The sequence below is a fragment of the Pseudorca crassidens genome, chromosome 5 (assembly GCF_039906515.1).
Source record: "Pseudorca crassidens isolate mPseCra1 chromosome 5, mPseCra1.hap1, whole genome shotgun sequence".
In the NCBI taxonomy this organism is placed as follows: domain Eukaryota; kingdom Metazoa; phylum Chordata; class Mammalia; order Artiodactyla; family Delphinidae; genus Pseudorca; species Pseudorca crassidens.
This window is the reverse complement of record NC_090300.1, coordinates 81,611,059-81,627,211: the sequence shown is the minus strand read 5'-3', so window position 1 is coordinate 81,627,211 and position 16,153 is coordinate 81,611,059. Positions and strand designations below refer to the sequence as shown.

General features: G+C 45.4%; 1 protein-coding gene across 2 annotated transcripts in view; it reads left to right on the top strand.

The window, feature by feature from the left end:
* Window positions 1-13,609: 13,609 nt before the first annotated feature.
* PARP14 (poly(ADP-ribose) polymerase family member 14) overlaps window positions 13,610-16,153 on the top strand; it is a 48,304-nt gene continuing 45,760 nt past the window's right edge. For both annotated transcript variants that reach the window (XM_067738705.1, XM_067738704.1), the window contains exon 1: window positions 13,610-13,832. In XM_067738705.1, the coding sequence (XP_067594806.1) occupies window positions 13,646-13,832 (187 nt within the window). In that variant the 5' untranslated portion in view covers window positions 13,610-13,645. The remainder of the gene's footprint in view (window positions 13,833-16,153) is intronic.

Genomic DNA, 16,153 nt, shown 5'->3' with positions numbered 1-16,153 from the left:
TATATGTGGGAGATACCCAGAGAGAATGAATAACTACCCGAGGTGGTTTAGAATCCAGACTTAAATACCATCTTAATAGGGAAAGAGGAGGGGGATGTAGATCTCTTAGGTGAGAGTAAATGAATTTTAGGAAAAATGAAGGGCCCTTAGAAGGATAGATGAATGGTATCATAGTTTGTGACAAAGTGTGTCTAGGTGAGGTGTTAACTTCCAGTACCCTCTCCTGCAAAAAGAGTTGATCACCCCTGGCTGATGAAACTTCTGGGGGGTGTGGGGTTGGGTGTGGGTGGATTTATGACAACCGAGTTCCTTTTGGAGGATCTGTCTTTAGGCAGATAAGGGGAATCAGAGAAAGCCTCGCCCTGCATTCGCTGTTTTATATGTGCCTACAGCTCAAAATAATCAAGATACCAAAGCAGGATGTTTTAGGGGTGGCACACCTTGAACTCCTACAGTCATATTTTGGGGTGGCATATTCTGCTGCCCTTTAGTCCAACTAAGACTGTTAGCAAAAAAGGAATGTTTCCTAGTAAATGAGCAGAAAGGAACTCTTAGGTCTTAGCCACATGCCACAAAGTAATCTGAGAAGTGGGATGCCAGTGGGTAGAATTTTGTCCCCAAAAGGTATGTTGAAGTCCTAACCCCAACCCCATAATTGTAACATTTGGAAACAGGGTCTTTGCAGAGGTAATCCAGCTGAAAGGAGCTCATACTGCATCAGGGTGAAGCCTAATCTGATGACTAGTGTCCTTACAAGAAGATGGGCGTTTGGACACAGGCAGATGCCAGGAAGGCACTATGTGACAATGGAGCCAGAGAATGGAGTGGTGAGGCTGCCAGCCAGAGAATGCCAAGGACTGAGGGCAACCATGAGAAGCTAGGGGAGAGTCATGAAAAGCCTTCTTCCTCAGAGCCTACAGTAGGAACCAACCCTGCTGACACCCTGATTTCAGACTTCTGGCTCTAGAACTGTGAGAGAATAAATTTCTTTCCTTTTAAGCTACCCAGTTTGTGATACTTTGTTACAGCGGCCCTAGGAAATTAATACAGGGGCTAAATGTGTACAGTCTAGTAGAAATACTAATTAAAACAAAAAACTGACAGCAGCTGACTACTGGCTTCCAAGGCAGTGGCAAAATCCGTGGTTCACTGTTTTTAGGAAAGCACCTTATGTGGAATCCCCATCACTGTCAGAGTCTAGGTCAGGGGTTGGTAAACTATGGTCCGCAGAACAAATCCACCCCACGGCTTGCAAGCCAAGAGTGGTGTTTACATTGTTAAATGGTTTCAGAAAAAAAAATCAAAAGAGGAATAATATTTCATGGCATGTGAAAATTAAATGAAATTCAAGTTTCTGTGTCCACAGTAGTTTCATTGAAACACAGCCATACTCCTTTGTTTACATACATTCTATGGCTGCATAAGATCAAAGATGAATTTAAAAATTAACTTGCTCAGGTGTTGAAAAGGGAAGAAATCTCCCCTCCACTTTCCATTTCAGCTTTAGAAAACTTGCAATTGTTAATGCTTTCTCTGTCCCTTTGAGATGTACATAAAACTTTTGAAAGCTAAAAAAGCCTCTGGTCAGTTTTACAACCTAAGAGTGTTTTCTCAAAGATATGGGAACCATCTCTTTGAAATGCAGTCATCAAGGAATGTGGAACTCCATCTCCCAATTTCCCTGGGAGGGTAGGAGCCTAACTTCACCAGCAACCGGCTCCAAGTTGTAACTACCTACCGGTCATAGAGATGTGAGAAGTTGTATTATTCTTTTGGATAAAGGCAATTAGCTAACACAGATGGACACCCCAATTACCAGGTGAATTTAGGATGAATTGTGTGTAACAAATGGTGTTGTCAGGGCCTCTCACTTGAGGACTAGTTATTTTTCTTGAGGCCATGCGTGTTAACGGGCTGTATCTGCCTGGCTATATATAAAGGTGAGATTTCTGTCTGTCTTCTAAATTCCTTCAGTGGATTGCCTGTGATGAGTACCACACTCTGGTTTAATACTTAAACAATAATAAAACTATTTTCTTTCTCTTCTACTTTGTGGAGAGGTCTTCTGGGTTGGCAGAAGATACGTTTTTTAATATTTCCCCAACAGTTGCTTTTGGTCCATGACAGAAGAACTGTATGGTTGTAGCAGAGACCATATGGCCTGCAAAGCCTGAAATATTTACTATCTGGCTCTTAATAGAAAAAGCTTGTTGACCCCTGGTCTAATTGACCAGGTGTATGAGCAAGATAATGAAAAAGCTGAGTTATTTAGTATCATAAAGTGAGTGGAATTTTGGGTTTGTGTGGGTTCTAAAGAGGAGCGATAGGGGCCTGGGAACATGGGGAAGGGGTGGAGGAGGAAGTGGATCTTAGGGCAAGGGGTTGCAAACCCAGATGTCTAGAGGAGCTGGAGGTTACTGTAATGAATGAAGTGGGCCAAAGGAACTTTCAATGACCAGAAGCCAGGGATCGGATGATACTGGCTACACTTACTTGATTGCTGACATGCGAGGAGGTAAACCGAACGTTGGTAACCTGTCCTGCCTTTTCCCGAGAGAAGCTGGAAATCTGAGGTTTAATGGAAACTCACACTGTTACAATGTTATCATCTAATGCAAATTTCGAAAGCAGGTCTTGGGGCAGGCTTCAGTTGGGTGGCTACCAACATTTAACTGCTGATCTAGAGAGTGGGAGAGGACCTCTCCATGTTAACACTGAGCGAGGAGATGGTTAGGTAGGAAATGGCTGATGAATTCCTGGAAATATTTATGAGTGACGTTGACCTGGAAGTTGATTCCTGCACTAAGATGTAATTAGTCCAAACCTTCAGTGAACGTGCTAGTGATGATTTGGGGGAAAAAGAGGGGATGGTGTCTCTAGCACAGGAGCAGTGTGGAAACAGGAGCCAAGAAGTAGATTTCAATGTGGACTTTCTCTGGAAAATGTAGTCCACTGAAAAGAGCTATACTGGGGAGGGACTGTCCCGCAGTGCAGTGGATGGGGACTTGAGATATTTTATTTGGATACTAAGTGAAGGATAATTCAAAACAGGATCGAGAACTTGGGAACTTAGATTACCAGCACAAAATAAGCTCTAAATAAATGTTGGCTCTTGTCATTTTTCTTGTAAGTTTTCTGGAATGTACACAGAAACAGGATCACGTGGTCAGAATGCAACACCAACTAAGAAAGAAACAAAGGAGGCTCAACTGCTTTTCTGCTCAAAAGGAGAAGGTTTGGCATATGCAGTAGCTTTAAAACATGTCAGCAGGGCTTCCCTGGTGGCGCAGTGGTTGAGAGTCCGCCTGCTGATGCAGGGGACACGGGTTCGTGCCCCGGTCCGGGAGGATCCCACATGCCGTGGAGCGGCTGGGCCTGTGGGCCATGGCCGCTGAGCCTGCGCGTCCGGAGCCTGTGCTCCACAACGGGAGAGGCCACAACAGTGAGAGGCCCGCGTACAGCAAAAAAAAAAAAAAAAAAAAGTCATCAAATTCTTATAAATACTCCTCCTGTGAGGAAGTGGAGTCTATTTCTCTCTCCTTGAATTTGAGCTGGCCTTAGTGACTCACTTCTAATGAACAGAATGCTGAGAAGTGACACTGCGTAACTTTTGAGGGCTAAGTCATAAAAAGTGATACAGCATTGGTCTCTCTCTTCTCTCTTTCTCTTTCCCTCCCTGTCCCTCTCAACACGCCTTAGGAGCTGAGCTGCCGTGTTAGAAGTCCAGCTACCCTGAAGCTGCCATGCTGGAGAGGCCACGTGATGAGCCCACATATTGATAGAGGAGCCCCAGCTGCTCCAGCCCCCAGCTGTCTGAGTTGTCCCAGTCTTGGCACCAGACACGTGTCAGGCTAAAACAGCCTTTGAGACGACTCAAGCCTCACGCACAGATTGACCACAGGCACACGAGAGAACTTGAGGGAGATTGCCTATGTGAGCCCAGAATCTGGAGAGATAATAGTAACAAGTGATTGTCATTGTTTTATATCACTATATTTGGGGGAGGGTTGTTAAACAGCAAAAGATAACTGGAATAATGTACTCAGCTCCTGCTGTGTGCCAAGAATTTTTAAAAGTTAGGTTCACTGCTGGATATAGAAAGAGAGTAATTTATACTGAAATTTCTTTACATTCATGTCTTGATTTCACTGACAGATTACGGCAATTAGGGAAGAAGTTGATATGTAGGATAGATATTTTATTTCTTTTAATTCAGGCATAAGACTGGCCTATGGAAACAGAAAAAATTACCAAACCTCTTCCATAGAACAAAGACCTCTAGAATGTAAGGGTTGTAAGATATGCACCTTCTTGTATGTAGACTAACTCACAAGATTGTACTTTCAGACCGAAGATAATATAACATCCAAATACCTTGAATTTGAGACTGCGAGGAGGAAGGACACTGCTGATTTCTTCAGAAGGTGCTCTGGTTGGGCTGGGAAAGACACATGGATTGAGCGGATGGCCCTTGGTCCCAGTTGCTGATCTGCCTTCATTCAATGGAATGAAAAGATGCTTCAAAATGTCCTACCCAATTACGTTATGGGCTGGCTTCTCCAGGGGTCAGCTGCTGACATAAAATGTAACATACAGGATGTTTACTAAGGAATGCCCTCGGGGTCAGCACCTGTAGAAGAGAGACAGAGAAAGCTGGATTGGGCAAAGAGGTCAAGCTGCAATGCGGGCCTGAAGACAGGCTCAGTTGACCCCAAGGGGTGCTTGAGCATTAAAATGGCCCATCAAGGCTTCCCTGGTGGCGCAGTGGTGGAGGGTCCTCCTGCCGATGCAGGGGACATGGGTTCGTGCCCCGGTCCGGGAAGATCCCACATGCCGCGGAGCGGCTGGGCCCGTGAGCCATGGCCGCTGAGGCTGCGCGTCCGGAGCCTGTGCTCCGCAGCGGGAGAGGCCACAGCAGTGAGAGGCCCGCGTACCGCAAAAAAAAAAAAAAAAAAAAAGGTCCATCAGAGTTGTCCCACGTTTGGCTGGGAAGGCTGGGTCTTTATATTCCCACTTGAATCAGTCATTGGATGGGGGCTGCCCCAGGAAGGGCGTGACCCTGGGCAAGGTAGCTCTGCGGCTGCTGTAATCCCTAGTGGGCTGAAAGCTGAAGGCTGTTGGCTGATAGCACTTCCTGCAGCTGAGTCAACAAGTCCCTCCTTAAAGTGGACCCTGGGTGGTGCATCACTGTGAGCACCTCAAAAGAGATTAAAACTGGGCTTCCCTGGTGGCGCAGTGGTTGAGAGTCCGCCTGCCGATGCAGGGGACACGGGTTCGTGCCCCGGTCCGGGAAGATCCCACATGCCGTGATGCGGCTGGGCCCGTGGGCCATGGCCGCTGAGCTTGCGCGTCTGGAGCCTGTGCTCCGCAACGGGAGAGGCCACAGCAGTGAGAGGCCCGCGTACAGCCAAAAAAAAAAAAAAAAGATTAGAACTGTGGCTGAGTATGGATCATCCATTCTGTTTCTGAGTGACTTTGGACTTCAAACCTCAGGGTTCCCACCAGAGCAATGAGTTTCAAGTGGAACTGACTGAGCTATAAGAGAGGAGACTCAAGAACATGACATAGTCTCCCTGGAGTTTGGGGAATGATTTTTATGAACCTCTGAATTATTCTGAAATTTCTGGCTATGTGGCCAAATTGTGGGCAAAGTTGTGTCAACTCAAGTCTGTGAATTGAATATTTTAGTTTCTGGCTGTGAACTGCATTTTTATGACTCTCTTTTTGGCTGAGTTTGGATTTGACCACTGCTCACTGGACTTGAGGAAAATTTTTAAAGTAAAATTAGTAAAGACACAGGATTTAATAAAAACAGATTTGGATAGTGCATTGTTAAAAGTCACTTTTCCTGTACCCTATGGCTTATTTAGTTATAAAAAGCTTGTAATTCCAGGTGACCACATTATATTTCAAGTTACTGCTTTGAAGAATGTGGTTTAATCCAATTGATTTGACAGGAACATGCTTATGCAGAAAGAGTTAATTAACACAGTTATCCTTAGAAAGGCCTGCTTGTAAGGTTGATCCTGGCTGACGTCTGATCTTTGATTTGCGGAGGGGTCTCCCAATTCCCTAACTGATAAAAAGAGTGGCTCACAGAGTGCCTGTCTGTACAAACAGCGGGATTTGTGCTGAATACCTGCTTTCCTTTAAGGAGTCGGGAATTTTGGTATGTGCTAGGTAGAGGCTGCCTGCATGATCAGCCCCAAATAAAAACCTTGGGCACTGAGTCTGTAATAGGCCCCCTAGTAGACATTTCACATGCATGGTCACAGTTCAGTGCTTGAGGAATTCAGTGCGTCTTATGTGACCCCACTGGGAGAAGACCATCTCTCCTCCAGAGTCTCCTCGTGCTCTGTTCCCCACTGCTAACTTTGCTTTGTATCCTTTCACTATAATGAATTGCAACTGTTGAGTGTTTCTGTACTCTGAATCTTTTGAGTCCTAGAGAATTACTGAAGCCAAGGGGTGGTATAGGGACCCCCAACACAATGTCATTGTCGTACATGTAATTAAATCATATTTTTCTCCCTGATGGTCTACACCTGTAAATTGTAGTTCTCAATTACAATTTTTCCTTAATTAAAGCCAGAAGTAGTCATATTTACTCATAAAGTTAAGTGAATGCAAACTTTGTGGTTTATATAGAAGACAAAAGATAGATTTTAAGGGCTAAAATCCGCTATTAGCCATTTCCACAGAACTGATATGATCTGGGAGCAAGAGCTGGTAACCAAGATTTCCAGTGCAGCATCTTCTTCTTCTTCTTTTCTTTCTTTCTTTTGGCCATGTCTTGCAGCTTGCGCGATCTTAATTCCCTGACCAGGGATCGAACATGGGCCCCTGCGGCGAAAGCGCCGACTCCCAACCACTGGACCACCGGGGGATTCCCTCCTCTGCATTTTCTAAGGAGCCCCAGAAGGAAGCCTTCACCTCATCACTCCTCATCACCCTCTCCCTACCTTCCCCCTCAAACAAAGGATGGGATGCCGCTCAAGCAGTACTTAGTGGAAAAATTATAACATTAATGCTTACAAAAAAGAGAGAAAGGTCCCAAGTCAATGGTACAAATTTCTATCTTAAGAAACTAGAAAAAGAAGAGCAAGTTAAACCCAAAACAAACCAAAGAAAGACAACCGTAGAGATAAAAGCAGAAAACAATGCAATCAAAAATAGAGAAAGAGTAGAGGAAAAAAACAGCATAATTGAAACACGTGAAGTCAGACAGTACATGATACTCTTTATATACTTATCTTTTTGTCTTATATAATCCTGAAAAAAACTTTTCCTGGCGAGTACTATTAAACTTATTTTTTAAAGTTGAGAAAACCAAGATTTATAGATTTTGATTAATTTGCCCAAGGTCACATAGCTGGTAAAATCCAGAGTAACTCTTGAACCCAAGTCTGTCTGACCCAGACCTTAACCATCATATTACCCTAACTCTTAATACCTTGAAGAGGATACAAGGGTGTCTCCTCTTGTATCCTCATTTCAGGAATGACTAGCGTTTCTCTCAGTTGCTCGAAACATCTGCTGCTGACAGGTCACAGCTTCATCCCTCACTGGAAGTTCATCTGAGCCTGCAGAGAACTGCCTCCCCCAAGACTGGCTGATGTTTTCAGCTGTAGGCAACTGAATATAAAACTAAAGGGGGCTTCAACAACAAGGACGTTTACTGACTCAATAAGAAATCTGGAGGTAGGTGGTTTTAGAGCTGATTCTGTACCTCGATTATGCCCTCAAGGACCTGGGCTCTTTCTCTCTCTTCAATTTGCCATTCTCAGTGTTTCTGGCTGCAGTATCTCTCATCAGCATATCCCACCGGATAACATCCCCAAAAAAGGAGGGAACAGAGATTTCTTGTTAAGTGTCTCTACATAAGGAATGGATGGCAGACTCCCTTTGTATCTCTTTGCCTAGAACTGGATCACAGGTCGTACCTAAACCAATTCCATGAGAAGGGAACCGAGAGTCAAGTGTGTGTCTGAAGGGGCACTTCCTTTACCTCAGCACTTTGCTCCTAACAAGGAAGGAGGGACTGCCTTTGAGTAAGCGGCCAACCTACTCAAGATATCTGTAACACTTAGCAAGGACTAACCAAATTAAAGTGGTTTTAATATAAGACAAAATGGACTTTAAGACAATGAGAATCAATAAAGGAGAAAGAACAGCACTCACTAATGACAAAAAGAAACAATTCACTTGGATGATATAAAACTCTTGAACCAATATAGCCTTAAATTAAGCAAAAGCAGATAAGAAAAAAGTGGCAAAATTACAAGGGGAAATTAACAAATCACCCACCACATGAGAGACCCCATTTCCCTACACCCTCACTACCACAGCTTTGCTGTTTGGGCCACATAAGTATGATATGGTTAACCTAGCCTGTGGGTAGAACTGGACTCAAATGTAGGAGATATAAGTATTCTCTGCCATGAGGAAACTGTTGATGGGAAAGATGAAGCAAAGGTAAGGCGAGTGAGAGATCCTGCTGTGAACTGTCAACAGCTGATATGACCAGCAGCTGGGGAGTGGGTTTATTACCCTGTAGAAGGGATCTGAGCAGAACGTCACTGTGCAAGGGTATCGTAATGTTGAGCTCTAGGGTAAGGTTGCCTGGGTTTGTATCCCAGCTTATAACTAGTTGTGTGACATTGGGGCAAGATATTTAACCTTTTTTGTGCCCCAGTTTCCTCTTAGTAAAATGGAGGTAATATTAATTTTCTCATAAGTTTGTTGTATTAATTATTACACTTTAACATTTTAAACTACATTTGTCCTTGTTTCATGATGTTCATTACCCTTTTATTTCTTCCAGGGTAGAATTCTCAAAAGTAATGAACAGATTAATGAATGTCTTGGTGACTAATTGTCCATAGGAATGAAAGGAAGCAATCAGCTTTAAAGCCTATTTGACTAGGAGAATATTAGTATAACACTTGTACTAAGGTGTGTGTGGGAGGAGCTGGGAGGGGCGAGAGCATACCAGCTGCTCTATCTGATAATACTACCTCTGATGTGAAAAGAGTAGTACGGTTTTGTGCTGGAGGTACAAGTCATACTGGCTCACCAGAACTGATTCTTCAATTTTCAAAAATTTTGTGAGCCAGTTATTAAAAACCATTATTTAGAATTACATTGTATAAACTTATAATAAAATGGATTATATTTTTAAAAGATTCATCACTTTCTAATTATTTCACTACACTTTACTATTATCTGTACTCTTGAGTTATTTGTGTCTACTGTATGGGAGAAGTATTATACAATGGTATGCTACTGTTCATCTCTTCCCAACTCTGCATTCAGTGCTATCACACTGGGAGCTTAAAATCAGCCATGGTGAGAATATTTACACCATAGAATTGAAAAACACTACAAATCAGGGCTTAATTTATTGTTTTGTTGATGAAGACTTAAGAAAGTAATGGAGAATATGTTAATAAGGCAGACTGAATTTAAAAGTATGTCATGTCTGTAGCCATAACCTTGTAAAGGAATTATTCTTCTGGTAGTTGAAAACTATTATCCCATTCAGCAAAGAAGGAGCCCATGGCATTGACAAATAACAAATTCTGACACGTCTTCATTGTTTCATCTTCATCTCCCTTTTTAGTGTAGACAAAAGTATCGACCAACGACCAACGTTTATATCAGAACTACCCTCATTCATCAATTGCAACCATAGATTGGGTACAAATATGAGAGTTGGGCAAACATCTTTGAAACATTCAGTGAGAATCAACTATCTGAAATTTACAATAAAGAATATTATACATTTTATTATTATTTGTAAACTATGTGCTATACAACCTTTATGTCAGTAAAATTTATAATAACGTACACATAAATGTAAACTTTTTTTTTTTCCCAGAGAGCAAGTTGTTCAATATTTAACAGCACATCACTGGGGATCATGCATGATATGGTGTAGGAATAAAATATTGTATGCTTTTCTTTTTTAGTATGATCTAGGTTGTACTCTCTCTGATAGTTAATGCCTGTCTTGAGACACGTGCATGTCTGTCTGATTCAGTACCTACTGAATGGCCAAGAAGGATCTTTACTCTGCTTTACTCTTCCCATCACATGAACTTGGAAAGATCAAGTCGGCTCTGGACTCTTCTGCAGAAGTCTCCCTCCACTTCCCAGCAACTATAGTATTAATGAACCTCAATGACCTTTTTTCACTTGGAAACACCCCTTATTTTTTAAAAAATAAATTCATTTATTTATTTGTTTTTATTTTTGGCTCCGTTGGGTCTTCGTTGCTGCGCATGAGCTTTCTCTAGTTGAGGCAAATGGAGGCTACTCTTCGTTGTGGTATGCGGGCTTCTCATTGTTGTGGCTTCTCTTGTTGCACAGCATGGGCTTTAGGCACACGGGCTTCAGTAGTTGTGGCATGTGGGCTCAGTAGTTGTGGCTCACGGGCTTAGTTGCTCTGCAGCATGTGGGATCTTCCCGGGCCAGGGGTCAAACGCGTGTCCCCTAAGTTGGCAGGCGGATTCTTAACCACTACGCCACCAGGGAAGCCCCTAAATGACTCTTATTTGGGAAAATATACCATTAGGGATTACCATACTAGAGAGTGGGGGCATCAGAGACATTCCTTGTGGAAGAGTGAAGAAGATGAAACTCCTAAAAGGGATTGGAGCACAGGGAATAAGTCCACAAACTGGTGCGTGTCCATCAGGTGACTCCATCTGAGGACTGAACTTGGAGTGGTAACGGGCAGGGGAGCTTGCCTCACTTCTGAGGTCACATTCTGTTTTGGGGGACCAGGCCAGCAGTTGCAGGAGCAAAGTGAGGCAAAGAGTTCGGCATGAGGTGCTCACAACTCACTGATTCAGGACAGATGGGAAAGCCAACCCCTTCCCCAATATATACTTCAGCGGGAGAAATGGGGGGCCTGATGCTGGCTTGTGGAGAACTTGAAAGGAGTCTGATGCTAGGTTATAGAAGTCTGTAGAGAGGCTGAAAGGGGAAATTTAGATGAAGCAGAGAAAGGGAAGTTCAGCCCCCAAATGCGGATGTGGGTTGTTCTATTAAGATCAGCCCGGACTTTTTGGTGGAAAGACAAACAGGGAACAGCCACGTAAACATGGCCGCCTCTCTGCTGGAATCTGCTCTCCCCCAGGCCCTGAGAGGATGCTTGCTTCCTTGGAAGGAAGTGAGTTTCAGGAGGCAAACACCCTATGGAGACAGAGAATTGAGAGAGGATAAGCACACTGGGGGAGGGGGGAGGGTATGGGTTCAACAAATGAAAAGGGTCAAAACGACTGAGGAGAGAAGACAAAGTACTTCAGGGGCTAATGATGGTTAGCAATTTGCTCCTTCTAGAATATTTTTTTTTTCCCTTGGCTTTCAAGACCTGACATCCTGATCCTCTGATAGATTCTTCCCAGTCAACCCAGGAATAATGAGCAGCCCATGTGTGACAAAATACACTGCTAATAATTAAATAAATCCTTGAAAGCAATCCAGAAATGGCCTGCCACAACTTCTACTATAGTTTATTTCTGATTTTATTTTTGTAAAACGATGGTGTGAGGAAAAAGATAACTGTTTGCCCAGTTCTGGACTCCCAAACTGGTTAAAGGAGAGTGCTGATTTTAGTTGTGGTTTGAAGGTAAAGGGTGACAATGCCCTGAAGAGAAACAGTCACCACTGTGGCTGAGAGCCCTGGCTGGCCGTTCTGTATCTTCCCCATTTCCCCCTGCAGGGGCCCAGGGTGGTTTGGACTGGATGATGAGCGCCACCTGCAGGAAGAAAGCTGCAGGTAGGAGAAAATAGCTGAATATTGTTTAGCATTATTATGCATCAGAAATTAAAGTCCTGTAACCTCTCTTTGGCCCATCTCTGGTTCTCTTCTTCCTGAAATTTTGTTTCATTGTGATTAAGAGATAATACATAAGGTCCAGCCCTGCAGGGAGAAGCAGCTCTAATTTTGGCAGTGCCTAAGAGGCCTCATCACCTTCTTCACAGAGAAAACAGAATCTATCAGGAGAGAACTTACAGACCTTCCCATCGGCAGTCATTCAAAATCACCTACTTCTGTACTCCAGCTCCTCCTTCCTGGTGCAGTGGGAAAAGTGTCCCTTCCTTGGGCCAATGCCCCCAGGATCCCCTCCCACATTCTCCCACAACCTGTGTCCTCAACCTTCCTTTTACTTTTCTAACACTATTTAAACATTTCTAAGCTTCTTCCAGCTTAAACATATTTTAAAAGCCAAAAACCAAAAATAACAACACCTCCCCGATTCTATAACCCCAGAAGCTGCTACCTAACTTCTTCCCTTTCACAGTCACACTTCTGGAAAGAGCTGACAGCGCTTGCTGCCTCCCTTCCCTTCCTTTCAGATCTCTGTACACCGCCCTCTACTCCCTCCTCACCAGAAGACAGCGCTTGCCAGGTCCTCTGAGTCCAAGAGACATTTCTCTCACCTGATGTATTGGTTGTATTTGATTTGAATGATGATCCCTCCTTCTCACTTGAAACATTCCCTTACTATGGTCAAGGATACACACATTCCTAGCGTCTCTCCCACTTTAGTGCTCCCATCGGGTAGATGCCACTTTATCTAGCCAGCTGCTCAGGCCATGCATGGATGACCATGGAATCACGCTTGAGTGTCTGCTCTCGCTTTCCACATCCTTCCGCAAGTCCAATATCAATTCGGAACCCCACCCATTCTCTGTTCTCCTAGATCAGTACCCTGGTCTCAGTCACCCTCATCTCTCCCCTGCGACACTACAGTAGCCACTTGGCTGGCCTCCTGCCTCTATTCTGGCTACCGCCCAGCAGCTCAAGGGATCCCATACAAGTAAATCACACGGAACTCCCCTCTTCCCCACCCGCCAAGGTTATCTCCAATCACCCTTGGCTTCAGGTTCCATGTTGCCTCCCCATAAACCCTCCCTGAGCTCCCACACCTGGGCTAGGAGCCCCTCCTAATTTGTTCCAGGAACACCTGCATATTCCTTCCAAAAGCACTTATTCCACTGTGTCCTAACTGCTCTGCATCCCCACAGCTTCATGAGCGCAGGGAGGGCACAGACGGTGTCTGTTGGTTGAATCCATTCAGCGTGCGTGGCACCTAGCCAGTATTCCATAAAAAGACAGCTGTGAATGTACTGTCTCCCCCACATCTCTAGACACAGAATATTAACAGGTCAGGAGGGAAGCAAGGTAAAATTCTGATAATTAGGTGACTGTCGAAAGAAGACTGAAAATGGGCCCCAGACATTCTAAAGAATCAGAGTTTGTAAAATGGCGGCCTGCGGCAAAAATTAAGCTTTCTTCGTGTTTCCGCAAGGTCTAGTGACCAGAGTTGCTGATTTCACCTGTGGCTTGGGTGAGTGGCAGAGAGTGCCCTAAGCTTAGGGTCCCGCGTATAGAGATGCAGGGAGGCCACGAAGGCGATACCACCTTCTGCCGTGGTCCAGAGATGAAGGTGAAGAATTGGGGAGGAGGCGTCGGGAGGACGGTAGTTTCTAGTCCCAGCTTGGGGCAGCTGGGGAAGTTCCAAAAGCAGGAACTAAGGGTGGGAGGAGTGTTCTGGGAAACGAAAGCGAAAGATGTTTAACCACCGGGATCTGGGAGGGGCCTGCAGTCGGAGCCAGACCAGCGGAGAGGAGGATGGCTGCGCCTGGCTCCTTCCCGCTGCTGGTCGAAGGGTCCTGGGGTTCCCACCCCCCGAAGAACTTGAGCACCAAGTTGCAGATGTACTTCCAGAGCCAGAAGAGATCAGGAGGCGGGGAGTGTGAGGTCCGCCAGGCGCCGGGGAGCCCGCCTCGTTTCCTTGTGCTCTTCTACCTCGACGACGGTGAGTGGGGCAAGGGGTGCGGGGGAGAGGGGACAGCGGGGGCTCTCCTTCCAGGGAAACTTGGGGCTGGGGCGCGGGGCGGGAGATTTCGTCCGGCTCCGGCAGCAGGTGTAGGAAAGAGCGTGGGGCGCGCAGAATAGACAAGGCACGTCGGGGACGCTGCGTGCGCGGCGCTTCCAGGCGCTCCCGGAGCTGGTGGCAGACCTCCCAGGTGGTTTAAATAAACATTAGCACCGTGTGACTGAAGGGAGCTGCCTGAGAGCTGGTGCACCCACCTCATTTTACGAGGCTACATCGTGTAGTGGCATCGTGTGTTAGGGGCAGAGCTGCAATGCCATTGCAATTTTTGTCTTCCTCCTATGAAAGCCGCAGTTCTGGAACTCCAGAGGTTTTATGGGAACACAATTTGAAGGGAAGAGAAGGTTTCCAGGAAAGTCACATCTAAACTGACTCCTGAGGGTGAATTCAGTTCTTGATAGGCGAGATACTGGGGAGGGCTCTTCAGATGGGAGCTGGCTGCAGTGCTGGGGACGGGAGAGCAAAGGCATCTCCAGGGAAGTGCTGGGCGCCCTTGGGCAGCTTTGGTTTGAGGAATGAGCCCTTTCCTTATCTCTGTGCACAAGCGAGGTCTGGAGACTGGCTCTAAAAAGAACAGGTGGGATCTGGGAAATTTTATAAGATTACAAAGGGGGTGCTTGTATTTTAAAAAATCTTAGGCCTTCTTTTATTAAACTTCCTTTTTAAAAAGAAGTGGGGTGGAAATTAAGGCTAATAGAATATTGGGTTGAGATAAAAGAGGACCTTGCATGACGTGCTAAGGAGTATGAACTTTCCCCCACAGGGAGGCAGGGGAGAGCCATGTCCAAATATACTTTTGGGAGATAAGTTTGGTTGCAGATAAGTACAGTGATTTCTGTTGGGAGAGACCATGGACATCAGACCTTTGAAGAGTGTCATGCAATGTCCAAGTGAGGACCAGTGAGCCCTTGAACAAGGAAAGTCAGCATGGGGATGGAAGATGCATGTTTGCGTACCGTCTGGATTTGGCAACTGATTCTACAGGATGCTCCGCTTGGGAGAGAGAGAGGGAGAGCCCCTGTGCTTTCTCTTATTTTTTAGATGGGGAAGGATGGAGGGAGCTAAGCAATGTGAGGAGTCACAGGGATTTCCCCATGGTGGAGATTCCCAGTGATTCTGGGATCACTTGGGAGAGGGGCAGAAGCACTGCCTAGAATCTCATTGTCTGCATGTAAATATAGAGACTTATTGGAGGGGAGAGGCAGGTACTGTTGATCAGTGCACCGTATCTTCGTCGAGGGTCTGCTGGAACCTCTCCAGTCGGTTTCAGGGTGGTCCTCAGGCTGGGAGCAGGGGTGGCATTCTGAGTTGATTGAGGGTTAGGAGTTTTGAACTTTGAGGGGGAAGTTCCCTCCCCATAGGCAATTGAGCAGCTGAGTTAACCTCTCCTCATGCTGTTGCTATTAGGGAAGCGGGAGGACAAGTACCCACCAGTTATCTGCTTGCTCGAGACACCTACCAGGTCTGCACTGGGAAGCACATGACCTGCTGTTCTCCCAGTGCACAGTTTTTTCCATCAGGATCTCAAAGGCAAGGATGTGGACAACCACTGACCCTGCCTTCCTCTTGCTGGATTTGGAGAAGCATTTGGGTCAGAGGAGAAGCAAGGAGGCTTACGAGGCCATCAGAGCAATTGGAATGCTCTAGGGCAGGGATGCAGAAAGGAAAGAATGAAACCCAGAGAAGAGAGGGGTGCACAGACCCGTGTGAAGGAAGCGAGGTGGGCAGGGGTCAGGAGACCTGCCTGGCTCAGAGCCCTTAGAACAATGTCAAAAAGTTTTCCAAGGGTTAATTTCACCAAGCAGTGCTCAAAAGGGCATCTGTGCAATGTAAGCCATTTCCCCGGGGCTTCACTTTTCCTCAAAGGATTTTACCATTTTGATTCCGATTATCAACATCACCATGGACCTGGCCCTTAGGGACACTTCTTTCTTCTTTAAAATCCCATTATCCTCAAGAGTAGTCCTCACATTGCGGCAACAGACCCCCTGCATCCAAATCACAACAGGTTAAACAGGCACATTCCCAGCTCTGTCCTAGAGACTCAGGTACCCTGAGTGTGGGGTGGGTGGGAATCTGCATGTTTAACCGCACCCCAGGTGACACTGATTCGCTAAAGTCTGAGAATCCCTGTTGTTTGTTGATGACCCTGAATGAACAAAAAGGGAAATAATTGTAGAAAATACAAACCTCGTAAAAATACAAACAGCAAAAATATAATTGTGTGGTGATAACATCATTCT